This window comes from Anarrhichthys ocellatus, unplaced genomic scaffold, assembly GCF_004355925.1.
Source record: "Anarrhichthys ocellatus isolate YVR2014 unplaced genomic scaffold, GSC_Weel_1.0 scaffold104, whole genome shotgun sequence".
NCBI classification, from domain to species: Eukaryota; Metazoa; Chordata; class Actinopteri; order Perciformes; family Anarhichadidae; genus Anarrhichthys; species Anarrhichthys ocellatus.
The window spans coordinates 463835-478034 of NW_022280134.1; the positions used below are offsets into that span (position 1 = coordinate 463835).

At 43.7% G+C, this 14200-nt stretch overlaps 1 protein-coding gene across 2 annotated transcripts in view; it reads right to left on the reverse strand.

Annotated features, from left to right (window-relative positions):
• ttc7a (tetratricopeptide repeat domain 7A) overlaps positions 1 to 14200 on the reverse strand; it is a 46898-nt gene that overhangs the window by 14733 nt on the left and 17965 nt on the right. For both annotated transcript variants that reach the window (XM_031876146.1, XM_031876145.1), the window contains 6 exons: positions 13923 to 13980; positions 13633 to 13705; positions 13375 to 13535; positions 5207 to 5323; positions 3970 to 4082; positions 3311 to 3445 (listed from right to left, as the gene is read on the reverse strand). In XM_031876146.1, coding sequence (XP_031732006.1) covers positions 3311 to 3445; positions 3970 to 4082; positions 5207 to 5323; positions 13375 to 13535; positions 13633 to 13705; positions 13923 to 13980 — 657 coding nt within the window. The remainder of the gene's footprint in view (positions 1 to 3310; positions 3446 to 3969; positions 4083 to 5206; positions 5324 to 13374; positions 13536 to 13632; positions 13706 to 13922; positions 13981 to 14200) is intronic.

The window sequence follows — 14200 nt, forward strand, 5'->3', positions numbered from 1 at the left end:
CACACACACACACACACACACACACACACACACACACACACACACAATCACGCCTACAAGCAAGTCATTGTCCAATAAGACTTGGACACAGAGCTGACCAGAGGGCCCGCCCCTGGGACCGGAGAGGACCAATATCTGGACGGGATGCTGACGCAGGGTTGCTGTCAATCACTCTCATGAGTGGACGCCGGGTCAACACCCGGAGCAATCCCTGAGAAAAGAACTATTCAGCTCCAAACACTGGCGGCACCGTGCGCGTTACGAGGAAAGAGAGAGAGGGAGCACGTGGTGCAAATATATGTGTGGTATGCGCCGTCTGCTCCTCAGCGCCGTGTGAACCCATGTGTGTGTTTGGTAGCGGATGTTTTGTTTGTTTACCTGTGTCTCATAGATGCACAGATGGGAAATACTTAGTGCATGCATGCTGCCTCTGCGAGATGAAAAAGAGCAATTTCCCAGCCTCCGGGTCCCTCTTTTTCATGGCTTTACTTCGGGGAAATGCTCTCTGGTTATGTAAGGCTTTTTCCTGCTCCTCACCTGAGCTCTCGGCACAAAAAGATAATAAATCAGATGTGTGTACGCATGTATGCAGTCCGTTTATACGTTTGCAGGTATGCGCATGTCATTATGTCCAGCTAACTGTGCCCTCTGTGGGGTTTTTTTGGCCGACAAGGATGTGATATCAAGAGAGGAAGTGACCGATGGGGAGAGGAATGCTGGGACGGAGTGAGGGGGGGATCGTTGGATTCCCATTCCCGTTCTCATGCCTCATCCACTCCAGTTGAGTGGACGGATGGAGTGTTGTTTGTGCGAAGCATCTCTGCATTCATCTCCCTTCATTTCCTGCAAATGCTCCGCTCTCCTGTAAACTTCCACGGGCAGACTGAGGCTGAAGGGGTGGAAGTAATAGCGGCATGCATCACTGCCTTTCTGCCCTTAATAGAACGGTGGCCACATGTATGCAGGTACGGAGTGCACTCCCACATAAGGTATGCCGTCTGTTAAATAGTTAAAATGTCCATGTATACTGTTGTTTGTCGAAAATGGCTGCAGTAATCACATTAAATGATGCCGTTTTACCTGGTAACGAGGTTGCAAACATCCCTTGTGTTACCACACAGGGTTTTCCAACACATATAGGTGACCCGAAGAGACTTTCTGTGACTGCAGTGCTCAGAATGTGAAAGAAAAAGTGTGCTCACGTTGTACCGAGTGCACAAACGATATCTCACTCCCCAGAGAGATTGAAATTCAACCGAGCTTGTAAGCAGGTCAGTAAGCTGCGTAAGACAGCACAGCTTTCTCAGCAGCATCTGCACAGCACACGGTCTGTGTGGAGAAGATTCTCACTCAAACGTTGCCATCTGATATTCTACATTTTCATTCTAGTTTAATCTGGATTTGTTTAAAGGTGCTAAATTCTAAATTCAGAGCATAATTGTACCATAAAAAAACTCCCTCTGTGTGTGTTGCAATCCGAGCTTCTCTGTGCTTTGTTTACAAAGCCGGTCCGGCTGCACGTGCATGTAAGTGCATGTGAGTGTGTGTGCCCCACCGGCTAGCTACTCGGCATCGGTAACAGCTGATAACGTCATCCCGACCAACACAGGGAAACACTGTTAGCTCTGTCAGCACTGCCGCAGTTGTTTGCAATGCTCATGCTGTTAGCAGCGTTAGCTGCTAGCTCAGCCGTCACCATGTTAAGCGTTATGTGGAGGCAATTTGGAATATACAACCTTTAATGAGGTCATTCCTAACATGGGGGGGGGTCAATGTTTCCATCTTGCTGAACTGTAAGTGGTCTAAGAATTGATCCATGAGGTACACCACATGTTCTTCTAATGACTTTGGTAATCCCCTGGCATTTCCTCTGAAGCCACCATGAAGTTGACATTTGTGGTTTTGAGAGAACAACCAGAACGACTTGGATTGTCATGAAATATGGTTCAGACATTCACATCACCTTCATGATGAATTTGAATAATGTTGTTGATCCCCTGCTTTTTAATTAAGAATCACCATCAGTTTAAAGTAATAAAAAAATGTAAATACTCATCTACTCATCATTCCGTCAGCCTCAGCTGCACTTTGTGTTCAGTGCTAATTAGCACATGTTAGCATGCTATCACGCGGAATTAATGTTGACCATCAACATGGAAAACATCTTACTAATAAGATGCTAAATTTAATAATAAAAAAAATGTTAAGAAATTGTGACTTGGTTAGTAAAACAAACACTAGGTGTTGAAATGATCATGGTTAAAAAATAAATGTATTTTATACCGGTGTGTGTGTGTGCTTGATGCGTGTTCGTTCAACCTGATACAAATTGTGATTCTAGTTGAAGGTATTTATTGTCGCAACTCACGTTAAAGTAAGAGAAAGAGAAATGTTATTTTAAAGGACACTGAACGTATTTTATTTTATGTCTTATTTCCTTTGATAGAAGTAATTAAGGGTTAAATTAGATAATTGTTGAGGAAAAACGGTGTTTTAAAAGACACTTTAGCTTATCTGGGATTTGACTTGTCCAAGTATACTGGTTTTTGATCTGGACCTGATCCACTGTGACTTAGATGTGAAAACAAGTCGTGAAATCTCCCTTTTTCTTTTCTTTTTCTCTTTTTTTTTAGCATTTTCACATATAGAAAAAAAAGCTTTTACAAATCTGAAACTGTCTGTTAAAGAGTCTCTGACTTCCAGCAGTGAAATCACCCTTTTTTTGCATTTTCACAGAGAGAATAAAGGTTTTACAAATTTCGAAAGTGGGTTTCAGAAAGCCTTTACTTATAGTGTCACAATAGGAAGAGGTGCAACAAGAGGTACATCTGTCGATCAGCAGTTGAAGTTCACGATCCCTTAACTTTCCCCTTAAATGCTGAATCGGCAGCTGTGAATCTGAGGTTTGCGACTTTTGCAGTATGCCAACGGCTCAGATGTTGCTCAGCTAATTGTACAGTGTGCATATGTGGTGGAAGGGTTGAGTAAATTCAAAGGCTAATAATAGTGCTGTTACGGTTCATACATGAATACATGGCCACAGGAGCATGTTGGCGTGCTCACATTAGCATCTAGCTAATGCATTTGCATTTACAGATACTATTATTATTCATAAAGCTTAATAACACTGAGAAACACAAAACCATGGAATCTGATTAGTGTCGATTGCCAGTTTTCAAAACAACCTTTCCTCACAGTCAGCCTTTTAGCATGGTGGCTGGCTGACGTGAACCCCAAACAAGAGTAGAAAGAGATTCCAACCCCACCATTTGGAACATTGTTGGTAGAGTTGTGTGCGCTGTTGACATACCGGCCTGCAGCCAAATGCGTTCGAGGGTGCTCCAGATGTAAGTGGGTCCTTGGCGACGCACGGAGCTGAGGTCCGACACCTCAGAGAGCGCCGCCTCCAGACGAGACACCGCAACCGACGAAGGGCTCAGCGAACCTGTGAAGGGATAAGAAATGCTAACCGTTGGAGCCTTTTAAGCGACAGTAACCATAGCATTGTAAGTGTACACTAACACAATGAATACTTTTATATGTTACAAGTACTGAATGATAAACACATGGAAAAAAATGTTTTGTCCCAGATAGGCAGTAAAACATTTATACTCAATTGAAAAACCCTTCAAATATGACAGAAGAGAGCCATTCTGAGAAAAACAAACATTCATTCCATGTTAATATACTGAACATCAATAGATTTCATGGGACCGAATGGCAAGCGAACGGACCTCTGACCCTGCAAGAAACGCAGGTGAGGAGGTGAGTCATATCATTGATATTTAATGTTTCAGGCAAACATAGGTTTAATCCGCCAAAGGATTGGGACTGACCCACACTTTCACCTTTCTCACAGGTATTTACCCAACAACAGAGAAAAAGGAGGAAGTGTTTTAAGAAAAACTTCAACCAGAGAGAGAGAGAGAGAGAGAGAGAGAGAGAGAGAGAGAGAGAGAGAGCGCAGACCAGTGGAGGCGTCCTGGAAGTCGGGCAGGGTTAGGTGGATGGAGGGCTTCCTGGGTCCAGGGCTGACCTCCGCCCGTTCGGCCATTGGTATGCTGCTGCTGTCATCTGTCTCACTGCAACATGTGAAGCACAGCACAAACAGAATGAGCAATCGCAAGCACAGATGTGCACTACATGTACTCACCTTTAGAGTTATAAGGTTCCGAAAATACTTCATTGACAAGTTGTTACCTTTAGATTTAGACATCGATTGCCATATAGTTTGAAAAAAAAGGTCTGCCTCTATTCTGAGTTTAATGAGTTTAACGCCACATTTCATTTAATCCAAATTGAATTATTATTATTTAGTTATTTTGTGATGTACGTAATCACATCCATTCTTGTTCGTGTATTATGTTAATACATTTGATTTTTTTTCTATAATAAGTTCTTTTTTTTCTGCCCCAAACTAGCTTGTTTTGGTCAGAGGCCTATAGAGCCAGATTGTTTCTGGACATTTCAGCGATGCGATGCTGTAACTCTACCATCATGCTGCTAACTGGGTTCGTGTCTGTGGTGCTTGTAACTTGTAGATTTCTGCAGCCACACGGTGTTGATAGTGACAAGACAGAAGAACAATGTTCAATATGGAGAGAAAACATCTGCAGAAACTGATGGAGAAGCATTTCTTGAATTGACGCCCTTTTATTTGGATTGATCAGATCTGTTTTTGAGTATAAATTCCACAGCATGTGTCTGAATGAGTGCCCAAATATATACTGTGTACATCCAACATCCTGTCCGTGATTAATACATTGACTTAGTGTATTATAACAAAGAAAGAGTGTAAACAGTCTTGCTTTCTGTTATGCCTTATAAGATGGAACCTGATAATTCCAAGGAAAATATTGTAGATGTTTTCTGCAAGGCTTCTGCTCTAGAAAGCCATATATGTTATATAATGTTGATTTTATATATTTAGAGTACATTTAGGGTTCCCGTTGTGATGATGAATAATAGAGAACTTTAGTGCATATGAGTTTCACCATCTTAGATGTGACAACTTTTAAGCTCAAAACCGCTCAGATCACAGATGGAACCTTATAATTCACGGTCATGATATATCCGAATACACACACACATTAACACACTATAGGTAATCAATACCGCAGCCGCAAACATCCCCCCCTTCCCAGCTTCATCGTGCATAACAGTAAAAAAAACACAAAAAACGCACATCTGGCTGGCGCACACACACCTGGAGCGGCTGACATCGTAGCGGCTCAGCCACTGTTGCAGCATCTCTTCACAGGTCCGCAGGGCTGCAGCCGGGCCGAAGAGGGCCTCTTCCAGCTTCACCTTTGTGAACAGCAGACTGTACCAGAAAAAAAAAAAAAACACACACACACACATTACTCATCTTTGTTTAATCTTATTCAGCTTGTTCGTGTTTTTATAACCACATCACAAACTTGTTTTTGCACCCGTACGGATATTAAACTGTCAACTGATTAGCTTGGAGGAATGTTTATGTGGGCCCAACCCTGTTATTATTATCACTGATCACATTAGCTGTAGTGTGAACACACAACATGGTATTCAGTGAAAACAATTGTACCGCAGGTTTACAATGAACTTTGAATACTCGAACAACCGCCTCGCAGTTTCTTTGCCTCAAGTTGCAGTTTACATCCACGTCTGTCTAAAATATCATTAAGTTATAATCTTATCCGATAGGACATTTGTGTGAAATAGTCATGATCAGCATATCATCTCTTGTCACCGTCTGGCTCATGCCCTCTGACCTTTTTCGGTTTTTTCCTTGTTTCATGTTTTTCATTCAGTTTTCGCGTTTTCTGCTTTTATTTTGAAGTTTACTCCTCTCTGTGTCTTGTTTGACTTCCTGCCTTTGTTAGTTTTCCAGCCTTGGTGATTGTCTGCCCTGCCCTCATTAGTTTCACCTGTCTGTCGTCAGCCCTGTACTCCCTGCTCAGTCACTATTTATACCAGCACAGTTCCTTGGTCGTTTGTTCGTCGTCGGTTTGTCTACAGCTTTGTTTGGAGTTCTGTGCCACTTTGCCTTTGTCCTTGCCTGCTGTTTCCTGCCTGATATGTTAGACTAGAGCTTGTCAGCTTGTTTTCAAATTAAATCATTACATGGTTTCTGCTGCCTCCTCATCTTCATTCATCTGCATTCGGGTCCCTCCACTGTGGCCTGCTCTCCAACCTTGACAATTCTGTAGTTATGGCCAGATACATCTTTTGTGAGGTTACAGCGATATTGACTTTTGACCACAATTCTAATCAGTGATCCTTGAGTCCAGGTGGACGTTGCTGCAAAATTTGGATAAAGTCTCTCAAGGCGTGTTTTCGAGATATCACGAGAAGGGCACGGACGCAAAGTCATTTCATCTTTGCCTTCAGGTGGACCTTTGTACCAAATTTGAAGAAATACCCTCCAGGCGTTCCTGAGATATCAGCAGAATGGTACGGACGTGAAGTCAAAATAGCTTTGACCTTTGACCACCAAATTCTAATCAGTTCATCCTCGAGTGCAGGTGGACGTTTGTGCTAAATTTGAAGAAATTCTCTCAAGGCATTCCTGTCACAGTGACCTTGACCCTTGATCTTTGACCACCAACATCTGCTCAGTTTATCCTAGAGTCTAGGTGGACGCCTTTACCAAATTTGAAATAATTCCCTCCGGGTGTTCCTGAGATATTGCATCCACACAAGAATGGGCCTAACGGAGGTACGGACGGACAAACCCAAAAACATAATTCCTGATATCGTCCCATGTCGCTGATTTGATTGCAAAAGCAAAGAAGCATATACACACGTGGATTTACACAGTCATGTCCATGTCCATGTGTTTGAGCTTCTCCAGTAGCTGTGTTACGTGCTCAGGACCCGTCACCATCTCACTGAGCCACACGTGGGTCGATACATACATGTGAGTGGGTAAAGATAGTCATCAACAACGAGCTCTAAGAGTCCATGTACGCGCTTGTGTGTGTTGAGAGGTTGATGAGGACAGGCCATAGAGTGTTTCCGCTCGAAACCTTTTTAGTTGAAGACAACTGGTTAAGTGATATGGGAGTCTCTGATGTGAATGTGTGTGTGTGTGTGTGTGTGTGTGTGTGTGTGTGTGTGTGTGTAGTAATTGCCAGAAGGGGCTCTCAGAGGATGCAGTCTGTCATGGGCATCACTCATCCATGAGAGAGAGAGGCAGAGAGACTACGGTGTTGGCCACATCTGACGCCCGCCTGCCCCGCTGTCCTGTCCACTGCCTCCCTGCTGTTGAAGGCCCCTCCGGTTCCAGGAGGAATAGAGGGAAGGACAGGGGGAAAGAATGGATGGGGGGAGGGATGGAGGGAAAGGGTGAGGATCAATAGCGGAGCGAGACGAGCTCGTGGGGGGAAAAAACTCTCGGCGAAGCGCGCATCGTTGACGACTCGCGGGTCGGTGGGCGATGGGGGAGGGGTGTGGGGGGGGTGAGGAGAAGATGGAAGGGTGTTAGAAGAGGAGGAAATTGAAAGTGTACCTGTGTGCGTGTGTGTGTGTGTGTGGGAGGAAGGGGGTTGGATTTTCTGACGCGCGGATGACAAGCACCGCCGAGGGACGCTGTGCTAAAGATACGCCTGCCAGTAGGGGTCCACCAGAGTGTGTGATTGTGCTACCCTCTAGGCTCTAGGCTCTAGGCTACCCATTACCAGTGTGGCAGAGCATTTAGAGGCAGTGCGACGGTGTAAACCCATCCCAGTGTTGAAATGTGACAAGGTGTGTGTGTGGGTGTGGGTGGGTGTGTGTATATCATGCGTATAAAGAAGTGACTTCTCTTATTGTGTATGCAGGATGTACAACATAAAGAACCGCCTTAACTTAGTTAACTATAAACTCAGGTATTCAAAAAATATGAATTCATTGAACACAAATACTTCCAATCGTATGAAAAGTAGAAGGTACAAGCTTGCGTACATAGAAATTCCGGGGGAGAAGTTAACTACGACTCCCATGGTGCATTTTGGCAAGAAATATCCAATCTAAAGAGTATGCTGTTGAGAAAACTCACTGGTGATCACTTGTAATAGACTAGATTCTTTTCCATGGCAACAGCTCATGGGTATTGTAGTATCTAGAGCCGGAAATAGCTCAAGCACCTGACATAAACCCGCATGATTATCAGGGAAAGTCCAGTGTTTCTATGTTAAAGGAACAGTGTGTAGCTTTTAGGGGGATCTATTGGCAGAAATGGAATTTTTTATTAATAAGTATGTTTTCTTTAGTGTATAATCACCTGAAAATAAGAATTAAGTGTTTTCGTTAACAGTTAGAATAAACAGTTTATGTCTTAATACGGAGCCGGGCCGCCATGTTTCTACTGTTGCCCAGAACGGACAAACCAAACACTGGCTCAAGAGAGGGACTTTTGCCTTTTTGCTTCGGCCTTCGTAAGAGAAATTTCATTTAGTTGCAATCTGCAACCTCACCAACGCCAGCAAATCCGATATGCTTCACCTCTTAATGCAACATTCAGGGTTTTGTTGGAAGAAAAAATCTAAATGGTAAATACAGAATGGAGAAAAAACACTTCCGGAACCAGCGGCCAAATGTAATAGAGGAAACAGGGAGGAAGTTAACAGTATTGTCAGGTGGCAAAGAGTAGGTTGTAAAATATGATATGATGATATACTTATAAATACTGGAAAAATCACGATAAAAGCAATACAACTCTAGTAGTTTATAATTTAAAGCTGTTTCAACTAAAGCCCATATTCTCATCGCAAATGAGGCCACTATTTGAGAATTCACTACTACTTTGCAATCAAATCACATATTCAATCCACCTTGAGTCTTTACAAATAGTTTTCACTCTACATTATAGTAAACGGTATCAAACTGATCTAACTCATCCTACTCATACTGAGTGTCATCCACCTTGTTATTCACCGCACACAGCCGGTGTTTCCCCCTCGCAGCTTCACAAACGATGGATTTCATCAAGTTTACTGCACTCAAAAACTAAAAGTCGGATTACAAAAGGTGTCATTTCCAGGCTCCTGTGGAGTGAGCCTGGTGTGTGTGTGTGTGTGTGTGTGTGTGTGTGTGTGTGTGTGTGTGTGCGCAGAGAGCATCCAGTGTTTGAGGAGCGGCGCAAAACGTGCGGTGGTGGCCCAGCTAAGAGCGGCGAGTGAGTGCCAGCGTAAACTCCCTTTAGAAATAGCTAATAATGTTCCCTTGAAAAAGTGGTACATCTACAGTACTACTTATCCTGCACTCCCACAGAGCAGAGCGTGGATTCACTACAGGCCCATGGCCGCTTGCAGACAAACACACACACACATCATGCTGGAGTATGTGTATATATATACACACAGTATACACAGTGCATGCATAGAGATTAAAACACACGCCTGTGTGCAGACATGCTTGCTTTGTGTAGCAGGGCATAAGCCACGCAAGCCTGTGCACACTAATACTCACGCTGGCACAGATGAATGCAGAATCAAAGGCTGGGATTAATCATTCTCTTTAGTACAAACTATGAGACCACGATCACTCTCTCTCTCTCTCTCTTTCACACTCACTCACACACACACACACACACACACACAACCCTCCCCCCTCTCTCTCTCTCTCCCTCTCTCTCTCTCTCTTGCCTCAGCTCTCTCAATCTGTAGCAGAATCCCATTTAACATTGAAATGCATGCGTGTTTACTGGGTGATTAAAATTTCAAAGAAAAGGGAGAAACGGAGACGGAGAGATACAAAAGATGAGAGGCAAGGGGAGAAAAGAGGGCGAGTTAGAAAGAGAGTGAGGGGGGAGGAGATGGAGAAGGAAGAGAGAGAGAGAGAGACGGGAGCTGGGGGTAGATGATATGGGAGAAAAGGAGGAAGGAGAAATTCAGAGTGCTACAGTGAGCTGACAGTTTGCTGTGGTGCAGAGACGCAGCGGCTAACAAGAATCACACACATGCATGCACACACACACATACACCGTGACACACAAACATGTATGTGCCAGATTACGATCTACACACGTACACTCGCAGCCCCCACAACACACGAGTACAAACACACTCACTCAAACACGCGACTGTCGCGGCATGCCCAGCCCCATGCACGGTGTAAGCTTTGATCTGCGATGCTTGGTCACACATCCTGAGCAACTGATATTCAGTGAGCTTGTTACTGAGAAAATACACCTTTCACTACCTCTCTCTCTCTCTCTCTCTCTCTCTCTATCTCTCTCCGTCCATGTCTCATTCTCCGACTCTGAGGTCTGCAGCTCGGCCTCAGCCCGGCAGTTCACGAGGGTATTGATATATTCTGGCCGAGTTAGGATTCATTTTCATGTGCATGTTGCGGGTTTCAAGTGGATTAAGGCTAAAATATTGTTTGTAATAAAATGTTAAATCACGTAAACGACTTCTTGTCCTTTTCTCACGATGTGTAAACTGCATCCGTTTGGTTTTATACTATAGTATGGATTTTGGGTGTACTGTTATCAAGTCAGTTTCAAACGTGCCTCCCAACAGGAAGTTGGATCAACCAATGAGGGCCGTACGATGTGTCATGGAGATTTGGGAGATGTGTGCGTTGGCTTCTATGCGAGCCACCACAATGTGGTTACTGTTCTCTGCTGAGACGAATCTTTGCAGCAAAGCAGTTCCCGCTTTACACAAACACGCCGCAAAACCAACGGGTCACAACTTGTTAGCTAGCTAACAATGTGGACTGTGTGCCATGGAGAGTGTAAAGAATGTTTTTTTTTTTTACCGACTCCCTATTCAAAATAGCCAGCTAACAAATATTTGACTAACTATTGTTCAGTGCTACTTCAGTGTTCTTCTTGAATCAAGGCAAAGTTGCGGCTCGGTTTTGTTTGATAACAGCTGCATTAATTGCAAATGGCTAATGCGTTAGCAAACATTTGCCCATTTACACATACAGCAGACCCGTGGCAACATTAGCGCTAATTAGACTTGTGCTTCTGGTCACCTAAGGAATGAAGGTCTAATATTTACTCTCTTTATTGTCTCCACCAACTCCTGAGGGACATACTGTACCTAGCTAGCGAGCACAGAGGAGCAATTAGCAGCTCAAGAGTCAGTCGCTAACTTTGTCTGTTTGGTGCTTGTAGCCGGGCACATAGTGTGAAAATGGTATATTCCCTCCTGTCTGGACTGAACAAAGGTAAAAATTAGATAAGACAATACATTTATTATCCATTAGATTCAACAAAATGGAAACTCCAACAACAAGCTAAAAGATGCTGAAATACGCTGCAGAGCTGAGGAGAACCCCAAAGTCCAATGATTATTCTGTGTCGACTTCTCACTCCCGAGTGACACCTTTCACATTATACAGTTATTAAATTCATTGTTAATATAAAAGAAATGTTGATTAGCGCAAGCGTTATGACTGACAAGGCATACTAACAAATGTATCAGTGAGGACAGATGTTCATTAGAGCCGATTGATATTAAATACTACACAATATGATGTTTCCAGTAATATTTACAGTTAGGGGAAGCAGTAGACACTGCTACACTCAAACCAGTGCTTTGAGAGGATGAAAAAGTGTGTTAGCTGTTTGTCCCAGGCCAGCTGGGCCCAAATGAATTGGGCCAGGTCAGGCTAAGGCTAACAATTCAGGCCTGTGCAGAACTCCACTCTGTGTCTCTCTTTAGCTTTCAACTGGCTCAGAGCAAATGTGTTTTACTAGCATGACAGGCCAGTAAAATTAGAAACATAGATCAATGAAGCTTAGAGGTAATACAGTAAATGAACATCCAGTAAGAATTCATTTTAATTCAGCTGTTGCGCTCAATGACCAACCGGTTTATAGATCTGTATCTCTCTCCCTTACCCACTGACTAAATGTCTCTCGGCCGCTCCATAACAACAGTTTGGGAACAACAACTGATGCTGCCTGCTCTACCCATATGACCTCATGGTTACCGGGGCGATGGGGATTCCTGGCGCAGAGAGCGACGTGATTGGCCGAGCCCGGAAAAGAGCTCTTAAATGGGTCAAAGCAGTCAAGTGTCTCCATGGAGGAGGTGTGTGTGTCTAAGTGTGTGATTTAGAGACAGCACAGATTTCATCTTCCAATTGTCATTACAGCGCTGATCAGCAATCAGTCATTATAAAACCATCGTCTTTTCCTGTACCCACCCACTCTGTCTCTGTGTTTTCTTCTCCTTCCTGTCGGGCTCTTACATTCTTCCTTCCCTTCATTTGTTTCATTTGTTCATCTCCCTCCTGATGTATGGATGCACCCCATCTGTCTGTACCGGGACCGTGGAGGCCAACACTGACCTCAAATGGCTGTGTTATGAAATGCTATGCCGGGCTCTGAGAGAAAACACATCAGAAAGATGATGCAACGCGCTTCCATATTATGGTTGAAATAACTGGCCCAGATAGTTAAAGTTATCCACGTGTGATGCGACGGAGCTTCCTCCACAGCTGATGAATGTTTGTTTGATCAGGATGACAATCCTGTGAGATAATGCGAACACCTTAAACCAAAGTTTTGGCTCTGTGCTGCTGCTGACCTGCCTTTCATTATTTTATTTCAAGCTGGATTCTTTTTAGAAATTTTTGGGACATATGACTAAGCTTCTGAGTCTTTTCAGCCGAGACAAGAATACAATTTTGGGGGAAAAATACAATATTTTTTGTCAAGAAATTAAATAAAATCGTAGGACTATAAAATGAAATGAAAAAAATGTTAATGTGGATATTCGGTGTATTAAAATGTTTTTATTTATATATTTATAAATATATATAGTTTTATATATAATCTTAATATAATTAAATATAGATTAAAAAAATCCACATACTTTTTAAAAATATGTATTTTAAAACTTGGTGAAGTATAACACAGTGAAAAACACTATGAAAATGTTGTTGAAATGGCGGATGGGTGGTAAGAGAACCCATAACCCCTGCAACATGTCCCAAAACTGCAACCCTACCTGCCTTAAATGAATGAGATTGCAAATGTCCGAGTTTTCGTGTGTTTTAGCTTGTTTAGTGGAGCAAACCGGTGGGCTTATGTGTCGGGACGTCTCTGTTCTGTCAGGAAAGCAGCACTCGGGCCTGGGGGTCGGGTCAGAGCTGCCGTGTTCAAAGGGTATGAGGGGCATAGGTACCGCAATGCAGGCCTCCGCTCTGGCGCGTCTAAATAAGGTGTCGAGTGTGTGCTCGAGTGCCTGGACTCCAGCACAGTCGAGCCTACGGAGAGGACTAGTGTTAGAACAGGGAGCTACTCTTACACACACACACACACACGCACACGCACGCACACACATATAAAAAACAACAACAACGCACATAGTCTAAAAAGTACAGCGAACACTGCCACCGACATTTTCTGTTGCCTGTGTGAGTGGGGCGGTACAGTGGGTGTTTTACTTGAAGTTGCCGGGGTGCTGGCTGAGGGCCAGGCCCAGGGTGTCCAGGGCGTGACGGTGGTGTTTCTGGGCGCTCAGCAGCAGAGTCAGCAGGTGGAGGGAGTGCAGGTCATCCCCACGGAGAGATAAAGCCGCCTGCAGGGGCTCTGTGGCTGCCGATACCTGCCGGACACAATTCCATCCTCAGGTTATGACTTACAAGCCGCACTGGTTGCTGATAACTAATGTCTGTTGATTAATACATATATTAACTTTATACCTGGCGTACAAGTGCCAGCTGCAGAGCCAGGTACATGGCAATCTGAGCATCCTGGGGGTCTAATGAATGAGCCCTGCAGAGGAGAGAGAGAAACCCCAGATGGTTCACAGTGTGTTAGCAAAGATTTTATCTCATTTTTGCCAGGAGAGTGAACTTTTTTGACAAACAAAAACCTGTCTAAATGGGATAGAATTAACCACATTGGTTGAAATGAAATACTATGAGCAAAACTCCAACAGCTGATGAACAAGAGGAAAGACGTGATGGAGCGTAGAAGAACAGGAACCTACTTGCTCAAAGCTCGCAGTGCTTTTTTGTTGAATTCATCACGATCAGCTTTCAGAGTCGCTGGAGAGAGAGAGAGAGAGAGAGAGAGAGAGAGAGAGAGAGAGAGAAAGAGAGGGGGCAGAACTGAAAGTTTACTCGTCACAGTTTCCCGAGTTGCCCTTCCAAATTAACCTATAACCATGGAAATTGTGGGAATTATTCACACTTATTCACTTTTTTAATGAGAAATAGATGGGAAGGGTTGATTTTTTTTGTCTAACTCTGCCACAAAATAAAATAG